At 32.0% G+C, this 19,886-nt stretch overlaps 1 protein-coding gene across 21 annotated transcripts in view; it reads left to right on the top strand.

Moving 5' to 3' along the window:
- PDZ-GEF (PDZ domain-containing guanine nucleotide exchange factor) overlaps positions 1-19,886 on the top strand; it is a 178,270-nt gene that overhangs the window by 58,756 nt on the left and 99,628 nt on the right. For 14 of the 21 annotated variants that reach the window (XR_013006336.1, XR_013006338.1, XR_013006339.1 and 11 more), the window contains exons 2-3: positions 8,064-8,499; positions 8,573-8,656. Coding sequence is in view for 9 of the 21 variants with exons in the window: in XM_076408778.1 (XP_076264893.1) it covers positions 8,207-8,499; positions 8,573-8,656 (377 nt within the window). In the remaining 12 variants the exon portion in view is untranslated. Of the gene's footprint in view, positions 1-8,063; positions 8,500-8,572; positions 8,657-10,853; positions 11,225-19,886 lie in introns of those variants that run through there. The other 7 variants (XR_013006344.1, XR_013006343.1, XR_013006341.1 and 4 more) reach the window with 1 other exon arrangement.

Genomic DNA, 19,886 nt, shown 5'->3' with positions numbered 1-19,886 from the left:
CACTGCGCCACTAAGTCGGCAGAAGGCGATTTCTTTCTTGGGAGTGCGCGATAAACGGAAATATTTATAGCAGGAGTTTTAAAAAATATATTTTGATTAAAATTTTATTTCTTAAAATATATACATAATAATAATAACAACATATTTAACAGTTGAATACTAAATTCATATAAAAAACATTAAGAAAATCTTATCAAATCTAACAATTCTGATGTTTAAACAAATGTGATAATTTTTAATAGACCAATAATATAATTTTAAATGGGAATATACAAGAAATGTTTATTATTTAAGACATCAAATGTAATATATGTCAAGCATATCCCCTTCATTCAACATTAATGAAGAATGTTCCATTTCTACTACATTTAATATGAAAGTATATGTAGAATTGTCCCTATAAAAACGTAATTATTATTACCACATCTACACTTAGTTCTTGATATTTTTTGTGTGCATTTTTTGTAAGCACACAAAATGAAATGAAAGACTTACTATTTAAATTTACTAGCAATTAGGAATAGAGTCTTGATTAAGCAATACTCTTTTACATTTTGATATATCCTAAGAGATTCCCTTCAGTTTATCATTGTTTACTTTTAAAAACCATTTTTGGACTAGAGGGTGATCTTTTGGAATGCAAAGTATAATCGCCATTTTACCCTTTACAATTTTTGCAAAAACCAGTACTTTTGTTTCTTTTTTACGTTACATTATAGATCCTCTAAAATTTCAAACCATAGAACCGAGAGCAATAAATCTGTCAGTTCGAAGTTTCGAACTGCATTTGAACATGGCACAAGGCCTTCTAATATAATGCTCGATTTTCTTGTACTCTTGCTTCTATTATATTTGGCAATTTTCCAATTTCTCTGGTTTCCTTGTGTAAAATTATTTTTTAATTATTATTTGTCTTCCTTTAAATGCTTTCTTGTTTATTTTTATAGTTAGTGTAAAAACAATTGGTATATTCTTTTTAGTGACGTGTCCTATTTTTTATCGTATACATTTTTTTTCTGTCATGTGTATCCCCATTTCTTTCTTCTAGTTATTTTATTACACATTAGTGCTCAAATAATAATTTAGATTGTTTGTGTATTACTTATTTCACTTCTATCCGTTGAGAGTTCATATTATCGTTTTTATCTATTCTTAATAGTTAATTCCATATATTACTCAACGTAAGACTCTTTTTTTGTTATGCTTGATGCAATTCAGGACTATACGGCAGGCATCCATTAAGCCATTGTATTAAATTTCCAAAAGCTATTTGTTTGAACTGATTGGTTCTGTAAATAAGTTCTATAAGAGCTAAATAATATCCAAGAATTAAATTATTCCATCCTAATTAAATATTGATTATTGTTAATCACTGCATTCACAAGTTAATTAATAGCCAAGCAGTATAGTGCAACAGCTGGAGAGCCTTGTTTAGTCGTTTGGCTTCTGAACAATATCCACTCCATTCCAACAGCACAATATTGAAGTTCAAAGAGCCATCAATTCCATTTTTGCCTCCATCACCTCATATTTATCAGATAGTTTATAGTAGATTTCGAACGAAACTCAAATACAAATAATCCGTGTTTTTTATAGCTAAAATTCTACCTTCGTTATTTCTAACCGTAAAGTTAACATATTTTTATGGTATAAATATTCATTAGATAATATCATTTTTCAAAACAAATTTCGGTTATTTAAATATTTGGAAAAGAAATTTGAAAGTTAATCTCCTTATCGCTATTTACCATCTGCATCTACGTTTCTTTGTCCACCAGCATTCGTTCATTTTTTTTTAATATTAGATAATTAACCTCAGTTTTTAAAAGAAACATATTTAATAAGAATCTATTAATTTTTCGCCAAATGAAAGAAAGCACACCAAGAAAGAAATGTTAAATAGAAAATTTAATTTTAAACCTAAAAATATGTTTTGGCTGATGAAGAGAAACTCACAGTTCTCGGTATTAAAAACAAAGTCATATTTTATATTAATGCGTATTCTTGTATAAACTCCGTGAATTATTTTTGAGGTTTTCGTTTTAAATTAAATATTTCATTGTGATAAATTTATTGTCTGTTGGCAGTCATCTTTCTGGCGGGTTTTGAACTTCAAGTCGTACTCCCTCTGTAATTTTCTCCAAGAGTTTTAACAATTTCTTTCTATTAAAAAAACTAAAACTTAATCTATTTTTTTACATATTTCTCAGAGCAATAAGAAACCAAAAACAAATGAAAATTGTATTTGTATGAAATTGAAAACAATATAAACTGATTATTATCGACATTCAGCTTTCACTGGGAAACCTAGTAATCAGAACCATTTTTAGTATTTCCTGTATTAACTACTTATTCAATTATTCATATTGGGTTGTAAATTCTATAAATATCTTCAGTATGTTTTTAATTGCATAAATATTTGGTTTTACTCAAAATACTCAATGTATCGAAAGTGAAATACTAATAAAACGTGTTCCTTAGCAATATAAATTTTGTATATTATACAAATAAAATGTTTGCTTTTACTGTAGGAATACACTCAGTGAGGATATTTATTTTTAGACTTTGTTATTAATGAAAGCTAATCTGACAGATGTACATTTATGTTTTGTCGATTTTTGGCGCTGATAATACTTATTGTTGTGGTAATCTATTTATAACTTTAACAGTAACCCATCACATTTTTTATATACATCATTTATAAACTAAAACTTTTATATATACAAGAGCAGTTTGATAAGTCTTTTTTTTAATTTCGCGCGAAGTATCTTTAAATAGATCACTAGTGTCCTCAAGTGCCAACTGCCAATAAGATGACAGAGTACTGTGGGTTTTTGAGCAAGCCGCACCATTTCGTTTGTGTTTGATAGCGATTGAGAGCAGACACTCTTGAATTTTATCAAAAATGGAAAAGTATGACAAAAGGTGTGCTGATTAGGGCAAAAATAACGTCAATAGCTAAAAAGTGGTTTACTGAGTTCTGTTCCGATATCATATAAATGATATCGGACGATCGGACACATCAACAAGTGAGGTGGCTGAAGCTGTAGGCATCTCAATTCGACGCATCACACTTTCAAGCATCACATTTAACGTGAATATTTGATTATGAAAAAGCTATCCGCGCGATGGGTGTCGCAATTGCTCACAATCGCTCATCAGCGTGGCCAACAAGGCCAATCGTATGACCTTTTCCAAAAAGTACTTGATGTTCATTTTCCTTCAGAATATGAACAATTTTTTGCGTCTTTTACGTCATACGTTTACCTGGATGAATGTTCACCAAAGAGACCGAATATTATTCAGAACTTTTGAGCAGATTTGATATTGGTTTGAAGGAAAAACTACCGCTTTTGGTGAAAAAAGGGTGTTGTTCGATCAAGGCAACGCACGGGTAAGCTGCTCCACCTTATTCTCCAGATTTATGACCTGCGAATTTTCGCATTTCCAAACCTGAAGAAATGGCTGGGTGGTAAGAGATTCGGTGTGAACGAAGAAGTCAGCACATTTTTTATATGTATATACATATATATATATATATATATTATATATATATATATATATATATATATATATATATATATATATGTATATATATATACACCCACCATCCAGAAGACCATCCCAGAAAACATCAGGTCTTACCCAGTCTGGTTACTGGCGTGACTGGGATGGTTATTTCTTGTCAAATTTTGCACTCTTGCCTAAGAACAATCACAAACATACATTTACGACCATGACCCAGCAGGATTCGGACCCGCGACTATCGCAACAGTAGGAGGATCGTTCTGTCGCCTTAACCACTGCGCCGCCAAGTCGGCATGTATTTAGTTAAAAGAATATTATATTGAGAAATAAAACGCTTTTTTGTCGAAAAAATCTTTCATTCAAAAAGTCACTGACTTATAAAACTACCCTCATATATCATGTCTGTAGGTTTTTGCGCTAAAGCGCTACATATTTCATAACTTGAGTACCTACAACTGTGATTAGAAATAATAAAACTTAAAACACGATGCAAACTTGTTATTGATTTCTGTTCTACTTTTCAAACTATTAATAATTAAAGAATAAGTCAGCAGGATAAAAAGTTTCGATGTGATTTATACCTTCGCAAAAATAATTAAGATTATCTCGCAATTAATTTTTTCTTTATTCCCATTTATCCAATTTTGTTTCGAATAATCGACGACAAAGAAGAACTATTATCGAAGCAAATTAAACATTTTCATTTCCGTTAACTACCAGCAAGACTTTCTAAATATCCGAAGTTGTTTTCCAATTGGGTCACGCTTTTCTCGTACTACAAACCGACATAATTAGAATCTTCGATCTAACAATAACAATAACAGCGTTTCTTTGAATATCGTTTTTATTTCTGGAACATATTCGTAAATTTCGTCTCGGATCCTACCGAAATAAACACAAAAACATTTCGCAAACGCAATTTGGAGGCCGTCAAATAATTTCCTCCGAAACAACGGCTCGTAGAGATGAGCGTGCTTAGTTAAGCTTTCGGCAGACACTAACAGATGCGCTCCAGTCATAATTAAAACAAAACAAATTCGCTCAATGAACGTATTCTCGCACGTAGAGTAATGAAAAGTTAATGTCTAGTTAATGATACTAATTGGTGCAGTAATTAATCAATTTAAACATCCATAAATTGTTAGTAAATTGGGGGTTATTTTAATTTTATTTTAATTTCAATTCTGATTAATATCGGAATATTAGTGTGGTAGTTTTAGATCAGATATTGGATTGACAATTGATGGTTTAGAATATACAGCGTGATATATTTTATGTGCAAAAGTAATAAAATTAAATATTAGGTGTTAAATTGCTAGGGTATTATGTTTTATTTAATTCCATATAACACTGGTCTCTTAAGTCTTTGGTCCTCTTTCAGTCAGTCTAGTAGTAACTGAATAGCCCCTTTCCCTCAGTTATTGTTGTCAAGAGATATAATTATGTATTTTCCAGTCTCTAGTCCATTTGTAGGTCTTGTTGACAGCTACTTGTACTTTTTCTACAGTCTTAGACAGAGGTACATCTTTTGATATGATTAACTGTGTCGTCGGCAAATGTTCCAAGTACTGTTTCCTTTGTTGTTGGGATATCAGCATTATAGAGCAGATATAGGAGTGATCCCAAGACACTACCCTGTGGAACTCCAACCAAAATAGGTTTAAGTGTTGAGAATGCCTTTTCATGCGAGACCCCAAATTTTTTTCGAAAAGATAGTATTCCAGCGGTAGGTAGTAATTTCGCGATAGCAATTTGCTCATTTTGTATATTAATCTCAAATGCTATAACCGATCAAAAGCTTGTGACACGTCCAGGAATATTTCAGGGCAGTATTTCTTTTCTTCGAATGTCTTTTCACCAACCGCTGTTACTCTGTTGAGCGACTGTGATCGATTGTTGAGTGGTCATTTCGAAATCCTAACTGAAAATTTGGTATTTCGATAAATGGTTTAATACGTTTTATTGTACTATACGTTATACGAATGAATATATGAGTATCCTTAAAATTGCCCTTCCCACAGTTATTTTTTCGTATAGTCATGTTGGTTTTGGTACTTAATGTTATATTAAAGTCTTATTGTGTATTGACATTTTGGATTTCCGGCCAAGGGGCCAACATAGATTCATTAAATTTTATTTTCAATTCATCTGTTTTCTTGTTAACTCGTTATTTCCATTTCAGTTTGACATCCAAATCATTTAAGTTCAAAACCGTCTTGAGTTTTTAGCATTTTGTTGGTAAACTTGATATCTATCTTTTCTTGGTCTATCATTTTTATGGCTAGGTGCCTGAAGCATTTTACAGTCGTGTTTTGTTCTTGGCCACTATTGAAAGTGCTGTGTCATCTGCAAATGAAACTATCGTAGTTTCTTGAAATTTAGGTCTTTCATTAGCTTTTTAAGCCATTTTGTAGCAGATAAAAGATAGGTCCTAGGGTGCTGTATTGACCCATTTCTGCTCATATTGCTTTTAATTCACCATAATTATTTTCTTGTTTAATTTTCAAGAGCCTGTTGGATGCATATGATGTTCATATATCTACATACTTCTTTGGAAGCATTTTATTATTATTTACATATTTTATATTTACATTTTGTTTTAAATTGAGAGATATTCTTATTAGAAACCAATTTCATCTCTAGTTTCTGTTATTGTCATATTTTTGCTAAGAGAGGAATTCCACTCTGGAAAAACTTCTGATATTTAGGTACAATCTATAAAACGATTTATTTTTTGAACGAAAACGAATTATCTTAAAAAGGAAACTGTTGTGGAGAAATATAGGACGAGTTTTATCAATCGCTAGCCATCAAATTTGATGAATTATTATAAATTAATACTAGGTCCAATTACCAAAAAATCAAAAAAATTCTGGAAATATAAAGAATAAAGGGATAACATCTAGATTTAATAAAATATACAGTACATACGTACGTACATTTAGTACACCTAATATTGGAAAACAGGTTGTACAAGATATGTGGTTAACTTTAATTTGTTAATTATTTATTTTTCCTTCATACTGTTGTATATTATTTAATAACTGACTTACAATACTATACGCGCATATAATGTATGAAAGTAACAAATACTTAGTAATCTAAATATTACTTATAGAGTAGTATTTAACATGATAATTGTTTTTACTTATTACAGCAGCGTCAACACCTACTATATTATTTCATGACTAGGCTATGGCATTTAATCACATTCACGACAAATAGATATAAATAAATAAATAAGAGAATATAAAATGCTTATAAGGCTATTATTATACATAACCTCGTGTTAACTTATATAACTTATATATTGAAAATGTATGGTTTTACGTAAAGATGCTTATATAAAGAAAATAAAGATGGTCTTCTGGCTTCATATTTTTTTCTCAGTTTGACTGTTAATATTTTTCTGAGTAATTGTTCTGGTTCTAGCTTTTCATTTATTATGAAGCTTACTCATGCCAATGGTCTACTGCTTTTACCAACATCACTACCACACAAATTAAGGTGTCCCCATCACTTTCGTTCCATCATTTTATAAATGTCAGATTCTTTCTTTTAGTATACCTAACTACTTCTTCATCTTCTTCTATATCTTCAACACTTCTCTCACCTTTCTTCATCTTTTTTTCCATCTTCATTCTGCACATATTTCATTCATGGCTTTTGTCGTCTTTGTGGCTAAATTTTCCCAGTGTTCAATTCTCTCCAATAGCTATTTTTTTGAATATCTCCTCTTGTTCCATTCCAATCCTTCTATTCTCGTGTTCCATGTTCACATTTTCCATGTATTATATGCTTAAAATTTCCTATCTTTACAGTTTTGTCTCTCTACGTCGCTTTATTTTTTGATTTTGACTGTATTTGCCTGTTTTTTAGAAATGTCTCCGTTAATATATATTATTTCTTTCAATTTAATCCGTTTATTTCTATTCTTCATAATTAGTTGTTTATTTTTTGTATTTTTCATCTCATTGAGACCATTTAGTTATAACTATTTATATTTTCTCGAGATTTTTGTCGATTTTTCCGTAATTATATTAATAGTAAATAAACCATAACTGAATTTTTATATTTAAAAATGAAATTGAGAAACATTTTTATGGTTAAAAAACTTGTATTTTTATTATGACGTAATATATATTAAGCTTGAATTGGATAATTTACGTAGATTTTGAAGGTTCAGACAATGTTTTAACATTTTTTAACAATTAACGTCTTCTGTTAAATCAATGTCAAATAACAAGACTTTAAAAGAACTTTAAAATACGGAATTACATAGTCCAATAAAAATGTATAAAAGACAATAACAATTTGTTGGTGTGATTATAAAAGAAATGATATCTTATAAATAATAAATTGGTTACTAGATCTGATGTAAATCAAGCAAAAAATAAAGTATTTATAATGTAGTATTTTATTATATAATTTAAGAGATTATGCAACCAACATTTTTAGCAACCATACATATATCTTGCAATAAATAAAAATTATGTAAACGTTATGAAGAAACTAATATAAATCTATTTTTTCAGTTATGCTGCAGTGGAAATCATGGATAGACCGAAAAAATGGCAAATCAGGCAAGCCCTAACCCCGTGATGAAAACCCCTCGATAATCCGAATCCGGTGTGAATATGAGTTTCAACCCCGCGAGTTAAATAACACGGTAGCGCTTATGCCCGAGTACGAAGTTAACCGATCGCGACCTGATGATCTGCCGATGAAAGATCCGCCTCCTCGCGATGCCATCCTACTACCGCCATCTAGAAGCAACATGACGGACTGGGAAGGCATGTGGTTGCGCGCGCTTGCCAGGCCGCCGCACTGTCGCTCGCTGCAAGATCTGCAGGTGATCTATTACGGCCTCAGCGGGTTGGAGGCGCTGCAATCGCTCCGCGATTCTAGTTTGCGTGCTTTATGCAAGGTGGTGCGTTATGAAAAACATCTGGCCAATGATGTTCTGTACTAGTAAGTATTTCCTCCGCTAGATGGTGCTATAGATAACTTTCACGGCCTTCTAATGTTTATTTTTTGTTTTCAGCACGGGAGAATTATCAACATGCTGGTACATACTTCTGTCAGGATCGGTTTTCATCGATGGATCAATGTTTCTACCGAGATCCAGGTAAATATTGACTGAAAGTGCAACAAGGAACTGCTCGTCCCACTTTTCGCTACGATGTATGAATCATTCAATTAAATATCGTATTTCGCTTAACCGCAAATGATAAACAAAATAGAACCAGTAATTTAATTGACTTATAAACAAGCTACGTGTAGTTAGTCATCGTCGTATCGGTCTTGTCTCGAGTGGTTTGATTGAATATTAGAGTAGCAGGGGGTCTTCTTTTTTATTCAATTAGATACATTAATATTAAGGGGTTATAATAGATTTTGATAATGCTTTATTAATATCAAGCTACTATGATAAGAAAGAATGTGCGTGCTTTTGCTACAGTGAAGAAACGTGCTTTTGCTACAGGATTTTATTCAAATAATGAATGGAGAGGACAACTACATTTTAAGTTTTAATTAAGGTCTTGCTTAATAGTTTTATTTCTTACATTGATCATATAAAGTTTTCTTATAAGTATAAATTATTTGCTATAGCATATATGATTTATCTTTTATATAATTTAATTATTCTGCCCATACGTATGTCACTGAAGTTCTCCTAAACTTTTGGACCGATTTTGATGAAATTTTGTGTGTGTTTTTATATAGATTCCAGAATTGTTTAGATTCATAACCGGACCTGGTAGGTGGTGCTGCGATAGGTTTCTAGGATTTTTTAAATCATATTTTTATATTAAAATTAAAAAAAATTTGATTATAACAACTAATTGAATGTTATTGTGATAATCTTATGGTGTTTCTAAAAAAGGCCAATTTTCGGACAGGATAACGTCTGGATACATATATATATATATATATATATATATATATATAGGATTAATTCACTTAAAAAGAAACTTAAAATATAACTAATTACAATTTCTATATACTTTTTTAAAAATATTGTATTACATTTTTTAGCGATCAAACAACTATAATGCGTTCAAAATTAATTTTCATTTACCTGTATTGATTAAATGATGTTAATTTCTTTGATTTTCTCAATTTTGAAAAAAACATTAGCCTCATAACATCGCTAATTCCAACCAGAGTAGAAATAATAATTCTTGATAAACGAATTTAAATTATTAAGACACCTTTTCTAGCCATCCGAATGATATTGTTAAAGGCACCTTACAACATTGTGAATGCTAAATAGATCGAAACATTAATAATGAATCGGATTAATGAGGCACATTTTTCTTATAGATAATTTTAAGTGCTAGGATAGTCCGTATCTGACATCCCCTTGCAGCGCCATCTATCAGACTTCTGTTTTAGAGACGAATTGATGGTAATTAGGAATACAGAATGAAGTAACAGCGCCCTCTTTCAAGTACCGCCATTGACATAATAGACACCGCATAATGGTATGGATCTATGCCATCTTGTTTCCCATCTTGGATTCTCGATGACCGTCTCGAAGCCCACGCCGAAACGATCGGAAGGTTGTGAAAGCGAAAGACTCCCGTGTGGGTTCGATTCTAATTTTGCGAGAGAAGGCGATCATGCGCCCATGCGAATTGAATATCGTTTCAATTATAATCATATCCGAATACCGATAGGCAATGTAGCGGCACGCAAACATACCGTATTCGATTTGTAATTCGCTGAAACTTTCAATTCTTGTCGAACGAGTAAGAATGCTGGCAGATCCGATTTTGTATATGCGTGTAGCCTAAAAACTCTCGGTATAGGGAGAGAAAGGTATTTCTTCGGTAACGCGCGCTGTTGCCGCTTCGAGAGTTCTAGTAATATTTCAAGTAAAACGTTATCGATTTTCTGTATGAATTTTATTTATTGATTATATTATTTATTAGGTTTTGAAAAATATTAATCACTGATTGTACTTAGAATAAGATTATAACGTAATTAACTGAACAACAATAGTGCGCCGATAACAACAATACTCTTTATGATATATACAAGTCTGGTATATAAATTTAATTGTTTTTATATAAAAATACTATTTTTTTAACGAAATGTAATTACGATTTAAATCAATTTAAACTGTATTAAGTTATGTACAATGTGAGAGTAAACTTCTTTATAAAATAATTGTGACTAAAATAAATCCACAAGAAAAGGGAATAGAACGAAATCCGACAAGCCCACAAACCACCTAAACGATTTGACCAGAACCGAAAATGTCCGAAGCCGTACGTGTCGTTCCGTCATTCCCCGCTAGTGGCGCTATTATTACGTTTACAGAACTAGAGTTACTCGCCGCGTTGTGGTTGTTGCATGTCGATAAAACGGTATCGCTGGTCTACGGGACGAGTTTTGTTTATGTTTTTATCAAAATAGCGTGCGATAACGAGCTGGATCAATCGAGGAAGATCGAACGGCCACGGGGGAAATTGTGATCGAATAGTATAAGGTCGAAACCACCGAGGGGTTTTCATTTCCCGGACTAGAAAGTTTTGTTTCGTCGTACCTGTGATGATGCCTTCGCTATACCTACATTTTTTCAAAGAATGAATAATCGCAGTGTGCTGTAGTGGACCGTTTCATTTTCTCAGTGACTCATTTACAGTTTTGTGTTTGATACATCTTCACAGTAAATAGGATATAATGGGTATGTTTTCAGAATGAATGCGGTGGAGCAGTGTTGACGGTGTGACCTTCATTCTTATACGATTTTGTGTGATGTTTCTTTTACAATTGTCGGATTTCTGCTGACGTATAGTGTAGTTATAGTAGACGGTGATTCTTAGGCTATAAGTCGTCGAGTTTTAATAGTTCCATTTTTCGTACCTGGACAGTAATAAAAAGAATGTACGTGCCCAAAGCACCTGTACTTTACAGTTATGTATATCTAGTATTTGAACGGCGAATATTATCTGCAAGGAAAACGTGTTTACCGTCAAACAACCAGCGACCATTAATATTTTTCGACGTTTTCGTTTCATTTGTTTCGCCGTTCATAGTTCATTGACTGATTTTACTGAATGTGGCACCTACTACCTGGGTATTGATGCATGTATATATAGCACGTAAAAAATAACCACGGCAGTGCGTTGGTCACTTTAATTATATCACCGTCGTCGTTCCGGATACACCTTCGTACTTTTCCGCATAGTATCACGAGTTCTTTTTTAACAGCTTCTATCTGTTTGGGAAAAGTGAAATTTTTTATGCCACATTCACGGTTTTACATTACTTTTGGCTGTTGTATTTCATTATTGCATTGTCTGGCTGTTTTTGTATATACAGGGTGTTCTAAAAAGTTTCCCTTCATTTTTTTTATAAATATTTTTAGATCTCATGAGAAATCTACAGTAAAACTCATTTAAAACTATTTATGTTTGTGGTCTACGTTTTAGATGTTAATCAAACATCATTAATTAGCATTCTATTTAAATTTTCAACTATTACCTGTTCCCGAATTTAAATAAAACCATAATTATCGACGATTAGCATAGATCGAGAGTATTGTTTGCTTTTCCTATTGATTTTAAAATGATTTCAAGGTAATATTGTTTATCAGTCATAACAATAAATGATATTACCGATAAAGTTTCCCAATACCCGCGCACACATTGTTGAAAGAGGCTTTGAAGTCTCCCCTCCAACTGCGCAAGTATGCACGAGGAGAGATTGGTTGAAAATCTGCTATTTTTGTGTTGAAAATTGAAATTAGCATGGTGGGGTAATCAATCGGGGTTTTTTGTAGGGTGCAAAAGGGGGTTGTAATCCGTATCGATTCTATGCGGGCTGGCTGGATTTTATGGGGTACGTTAATGTAATAAAATTTGTAATGGCGGAATTATTTAGGTCGTAACATATGTTTTCGGCGAGAGCATGAAGGAGTGGTCCAACGGAGTTTTTATTATCGACGATCAACAAGTTTCGCAATAAATTAAATCAATGCGCGAACCTCGTGAGGTAACATCGTTTTTTTGTTCAATTATGTTGGTTTTGAAGCTGAATCGCTTTTATACATTATTAGGTTATACTTCTTGGATTTTTTTAAAATTTCGGTGTATTTAATGTACTTTGAAGGGGTACATATCAAAATGTTACGAACATTGATCTGAAAATCAGTTTCCATAAAAAATATATAGAAAGAGCTTTTTATGCCTGAATATTTTACGACATGTTCTAGCTTACTAATCACTGGTATAATACCTCCAGGTTACGGAACATGGTTTTATTGAGCTCAGGTTTTCTTTAGTTATTTTTTAATACCCCCATCTATAGCTTCTTGAGTATCTGTAGTTTTTCTTATGAGTTTCTTTGTGATGATGATATTAACACATAATCACAGCATATTTTCTTGTATTTAGGTAAAAATTATTCTGTTTTTATTTTAATATACCTTTCTTACACTGGTTAAGGCTCAAGTATGTGTCTGTATCCTGGTGTTTTATTGTTGTTCATACTGGTTTTGAGACCTGTTGATATATAAATTACTGTTTCATATATGTAGTTTTTAAGTTTCGAGTTTTTTTTTTGTAAGAGATGATGTGTAATATATAACATAATGATAGCGTATTTTCTTGTATTTAGGTAAACATTATTCTGTTTTTATTTCAATATACCTTTTCTACACTATTTAAGGTGCTAGTGTCAATACATTTGAGGAAACGAAGCATTTCTATATATTCTAAATTTAAAAAAAACGTAGCTTGGGTATTTCAAGGCTTGTCTTCAAAATAATTGATGAAGCATGTTTCTATACCAAACACCAAAGAAATGCAACTAAATTGAAAATTTTTTAAGAAGCTTTTAATTCAAACAAAATTCATCAGTTAGTTTTAGTTATCACTTTGTTATAAATTATCGTGGTACGTCGTGTGCCCTCTGTGATGCCTTGCTTAATTTAGGGTAGATACGTAGGTCGATAGCGTGGGTTGATCTAATTTTAAGGGGGTGTTAAATATTAATTTTTATTTATGAGTGGAATATAATCGAAATCAGATAATATCGAATTTACATATTAGACGGTTTCATTAAACATATTATTACATTATCATTTATAGTCTAGTGAAGGAGATAATGTGGTTATTTTGAACAGAATTGTTTAAATATAGTTCAAGGTATTAGTAAAATGTTACGTATTTTCTTTAACTTGAACAGATAATGCAAAATCATTCTTCGATGTGCTTTTTTTAAAATTTATTTTCAATGAGTTTTTCATTCGAAACTAATTATTTAAACTACGATCCAAACAACCGTGACAAAGAGATGAAAACGTCCTCACCAGAAGCGCTGAGCGTGGGATGGTGGCGTGACGCCACAGTGGGCGTTATATTTATAATCGAGACCCACTTTTCCAGAACAAAACTGGGAAAACACGGGAATGGAAAATCGAAGAGTTCGTAGGATGGAAAATTAATCGCTAGGAATGCGAACAATGGGGTAATGAAGCCAAATTGATGGCCATCGTTACTGGTTGATGAATACTTTAGTTTGCATTCATGGTGTTCATTTATCGTAAAGTTTTTTTGCAAAGTAATGAGATTACTTAGGCTGTAAGCAAGACACTGATATAAAGTGTTATTAAACATTATATAGTTTATTCAAAGTTTATTTGTATATGCGTCATCAAGATGTTTTCATATTTTCCTTGTCATTTTATTCTAGATAAAAAGAGACACAATGCTGTCTGATTAGTTCGAACGCGTAAACGAATGAGCCCATCAAAGTCGTCTGGTTGTCAGATGTATGCAGAATTCTTGAAAGCAATAATGATAAGAAGTTATAACTCTAACCTATAAACTATTGTGACTGTATAATTAACTGTAGTTTTTAGATGTACCATAATGTTAAAATAAATTATATTTAATAACATTTTTGTTCGATTATTTTATTTAGATTAGAATTTTGTTGTATGTCAAAGACAAACCGAACTAAAACTCAGTTGATGCGGCAACAATGCGACGTTTTGACGTCGCAAATGTAGATGACATATGTAAAACATAACTTTGAATGGACTACAGATATTTTTCTCGATGGCCGAAACCCCCCGACTCATATCTGTAATTCATATTTTATTAAAATTTGAATGAAATCAAAGGGAACTTCTTTAGTTTCACGATGTCTTCAGTCGGTTAAACTTAAAGTATTTTAATACAATTTAAAAATCGATATTAAAAGACGTTTGTTTTTTTTATGACATCACTTCTAGCAAATTTAAGCGTAATTTTTTTTATTAATAGTAATAGGAACTCATTGATGTCTTGACTCAGTTAATTCATTATCTGCATTATCATACTAATTATTGATAATAATTATTAGCAGATATAACTGTAGGCGCATTATAACAACATTGTTTAAAAATATCTTCACTCCTATGAGATCTGAATTGAAACTTGTTGTCATTAAGGATGTTCGTGTGTTAGAACGAAGATTGTGGGAACCGAATTCTGTACAAAAACATATTATAAAGTCACTCAAGCAACTACAATTATCGTTATTACGAAACTCCATTCCATTATTGTGAGATGGTTTTGCTCCGTACCGTATCGCGTTTAATTTGCTACCGATAAAAATGAGCTTTTCCTGTAAATGATATCACAATGGACATTTTTATGAATGGAATACTTCCGAGAAAAAGATGGCGATAACGAAGTAGTATCGGGGAAACCATTCTTATAATTGTATTGCGATTATAGACAAATTGATAACTATATTTGTTTTCTTTGCAATGTTTTGTTAGAGGTACGTTTTTATTTATTTTTAAACTTATAGAATTCAACCACCCAATTTGACATTTTGAACTTAAGTGATATTCTAGTCTTGAAATTTGAAAAAATTACTTACGTTTTTCCAAATAGGTTTTTTAATATCAAGTCAATTGAAAAGTCCCCGGCCTACCATAGTAAAACACATTTTTTTAGCAAAATAACTTTTTTTTATTCAACATAATTCCCTTCAAGGGTGATATATTACTTATAGCGACCTACCAACTTTTCGACGCCATTTTTGTAGTGCGATTTGTCCTTTGCTTCAAAATACGCTTCAGTTTCGGCGATCACCTCTTCATTCGACGAAAATTTCCTCCCAGCGAGCGTTCTTTTGAGATCTGAGAACAGGAAATAGACGCTGGGGACGAGATCTGGAGAATACGGTGGCTGAGAAAGCAATTCGAAGTCCAATTCACGGATTGTAATTTTTTAGTTTTTGTTTGCAAATTGAATATTCGATTTAGTTTTTAATGTTCTAAGTGATTTAGTAATTCAAGTTAATGTTTTGAGGTATATTTTATGTTAATCATCTTACGCGACTGACGTATTAGAAGTGAGGAAATATGAAATATATATAAACTTTTCAATACGTGGTAAAAGTGATGTCATGAAAATAACTTCAATTTCACAATTGTTAATTACTTATGGGGATTTTTCTATAAATAACTCATTCTTAATAAATTCGTTTCTCTTTAAATCGTATTTATGTTATTCCTTAGTTATCAACACATTGCTGTTATAAACAAATGGTTCTTCGTTAGTTTTTCTTGTTCATAATATTGTGTTTTTGAGCTTCGCAAATTCGGATTTTTTCAAAAGTATTTAATATTTCAAATTTTATATTTTTTCACAGGTATAATATCGTGTAGTGTTTGGTGTTAATAGTGATTTCTTGGAAATTGGAGGTAATCATTTTATATACATAGCATATTTGTTTGGTATGAATACAATTTTTTTCTTGATGTTTTTGTTTCTTCGATAGTTTCGTTGGTAGTCGAACAGCTACTTCGTAGTCGACATCATAAAAACACAACCAATAGAAATAAACTCTTAAGAAGTATTAATAGATTAGATGTATAAATTATTCACCTTTTGATGAAGCTGACATAGCAATGTTTTTATGGGTAACCAATCTGATTAGTTTTGTTATCCTGTATCTGTTAACTACAGGATAAGTCCTGACTGTTACTAAAAATATTTTATTTCGTTAAAATTTTCATATTGTTTGCTTTTCGGGGTGATTTTTTTTTGGGAGTAAAGTAGGTCGACTATTATACCAAAAAAGTAATTCCCGGAAATAGTTTGTTGGTTCCTGATTGATAAGACTGTTTCAACCAGTAGAAATCGTTCTAACTATTGCAAACATCCCAACGATTTTCGGTTTAAACACGTTTAATAGCGAAACACCCGGTCTGATTAGTATTTGGACTTTGATAAGGTACAAGGAGCAAATGTTTTGATGATATTGCAAATAGTTCGGTTTTTTTTCTAATAGATATTTATTTTAAAAAACGTTCACCCCAGTCAAAACAGATAATAGTTCATATATTGAATTTTATGCGACATATTGGTTGAAAGTAGGTTTTCAGATTTCTAAATTCCAACGACGAATTACGATTGCATTCTTGACATCCTACTGTAAATAAGGTGAGATCAGAGGTTATCTTGCACTAGTAAGACTTTGTGTTAATAGTTCTGTATATCTAGGATATAATATGTTTAACATATATTTTATTGTTTAGATAACTGCTGATTTGTTAGACCTTTTATTTCTAAAGTATTTTAAATTGTACCTATTGTTTTCAATTGGTTTTAACGTACATAACTTATTTTTAAAAATGTAATGGAATACTATCTACTCGTCAAAGGTAAAACTAAAAATCGATGCCATTTTGTTACTTTATCCTTCATAAAAATAACCAAGATTTTGTGATGATTGTTGTGTGTCTTATTCTTTAATAGTAGTAAACAAAATTATTTTCGAGTGAATAAGGTTTAGGTTAACCATCATGGTCTTGTGTTAAAACAAGAGGCTGCAACATCCAACATCAATTGTTCATTTTGTTTTCCATTAATTTTTTTCATTATTATGTTTGTTCCTTTTTTTTTACTGATCAGGTACTAGTTAGGATGGAAACACGGTCGGGTAGTTTATAGAGATAATTAACTTATACTATTTTAATTGGAAAATGATATCCTAGCTAATTAATTATACGTTAATTACGCCTCTGTCCTACTTAAACTTGTGTTATATTGGATTTATAAAAGACAAGCAGTCGTTTAGTAGGCATTAAATACTAATCATTATTTACCAAATTCTTTTGGCATTTCTCATAGAATAATTTTTAGCATTATCATAGAACTTTAATCATTTAATTCTTTTGTGCAACTCAATGTGTCACATAGATAAGTTATTGGTCATAATAAGTGATACTCAGAATATCAGCAATTTTCAATGTATCTAATATTATTTGACCCTAATAGGTGAATGGTAAAAGTCCCGCTACCATTTTGATTGCACGCCATCTTGGTTATGTGACGTTTCGTAGCTCAGTTTCGCTTTAACCATTGTATTGTGTAGACGTCCAAATTTTATAATGGATAGATATACGCCGCAAGAACGACCAGAAATAGTGACAATATTTATTGTTCCATTGTTTCCACTCAGCGGAAATTGCTTCAAAAATATCCTAATCGTCCAGTGCCTCACAAAACAATAATCTATCGTTTACATTCGAATTTTCGAACGTATCGTACGACAGCAGACAGGCCTCGTTCTGGAAGACAACGGACGTCTCGTAACGTTGAAAATGTGGCTCTGATGCGCCAAAGTGTTGCAGAGTTTCCAGAAACATCAATTCGGAAACGTGGTTCCCAGTTACACATTTCTGCACGCAGTTTAAGACGAATTTTGACATTGACCTTAAAAAATTCAGTTAGTCCCATGAAGCCCATTTTCTTCTCAGTGGCTAAGTCAATAAACAGAGCAGTTGGTTTTGGAGAACACAGAATCCTCAGTTAATTCATGAAACATCATTGCATCCACTAAAAACAACTGTATGGTCTGGTATTCATGTTAGAAACATCATTGTTCCCTTTTTTTAATGACCAAGGTGTTGTAGTTACTATTACTGCTGAACAGTACCAAGACATAATTCGAAATTTTCTTGTGCCTGAAGGGACTAGAGGACATGTGGTTTTAGCAAGATCGGGCCATATCACACATGCTCGTTCGACAATTCAATTATTGAATGATGTTTTTCCACGAAGGCTAATTTCGCGAAGTGGCGATTTAGCATGGCCAACCAGATCTCCGGATTTAACAGCACCAGACTTTTTCTTATGGGGTTTTTTAAAATCAAAAGTTTATGTGAATAACCCCCAAACCATTCAACATCTTAAACACAATATTCGTCACGAAATTGAAGAAATTCAGCATCAGATGCTGGTGGATGTCATGAAAAATGCCTTAAAAAGAGCGGAAAGTTGCATAGCGAATCGCGACGACGGAATAAACTTTTTATGAAAACCAAACTTACTTATTTTTTCTTTGAGCAAAGTTATAGACAATCAAAATGGTAGCGGGACTTTTGGCACGCTGTATTAAAAGCTTATCATTTTAGCGATTTGAATATTTGGTGTCTGTATCATATTATAGTATTGTCAGTCAATTCGGCTGGCAGCCATTTTCACTTATTTTGGATCTTTTTCATCGCATGTGCATGACTGGAAACCGTTGATTCATAGACTTCTAAGCTGTTTAAAAGTTCTTTGAGAATTTGTGCTGGAGTTTCATCCAATAAGCCTTGAGATTCATTGTTTTCGAACTTTTTTAGTTCTCCAGGCTATTCATTAATATTGACATCAAAATAACTACTTTTAAAATGTCGAAACCTAAATATTTATCTATTTACAATAATTTAGTTTTCTTTTTATCTCAGTATCATCTATGATGTCGTCATATTTGTCTCTTTCTTTATTATTTTTCTAAATATTTACATATCGATACGATTTTGAAACACCTCACCAAACAAACTCATTAACGGATGTACGGTATTATGCTTCCCACCAAAAGTCTACAAGACGGTTATAAAGGAAATAGGTTTTTTTTATCAAGACCTTGAAATCTAGCCAAACTCAAAATTTATTCGAAGGGTACGAACTAGGGTGTGACCATGTGAACTTGTTAAGAAAACGTTTCAATGTCATCCTGAAAATTAACGAAGCGGTTTCGGAGGAGGGTGTCTGGCTAGGGGACGGCCTAATTTATTGGATCGTGTTTTGTTTTTGGTGATTTTCAACAGCATCATACACCCCACGTTATTTATTTAAATTTCAATTCGTGACATAGTTTGTTTTGTTCGGGTTCTAGTTATGTATTTTGGCCAGTCGAGGTCGTTACATCGCCATGATCTCAGTCTTGTCTAAATTACTATATATTTTAGACTAACATTGATATCAGGCTGTTGTAAGTGTCGACGTTTTTTTTGGTTGCTTACATTGTATTTGGTCATATGATTTTACGTGAGAAATAAATGCAGACTATTA

Source organism: Rhynchophorus ferrugineus, unplaced genomic scaffold (assembly GCF_030347505.1).
Source record: "Rhynchophorus ferrugineus isolate W39M unplaced genomic scaffold, kcgeb_rfMv2 rfM6, whole genome shotgun sequence".
Lineage (NCBI taxonomy): Eukaryota > Metazoa > Arthropoda > Insecta > Coleoptera > Curculionidae > Rhynchophorus > Rhynchophorus ferrugineus.
This window is presented reverse-complemented; position numbering and strand designations above follow the sequence as displayed.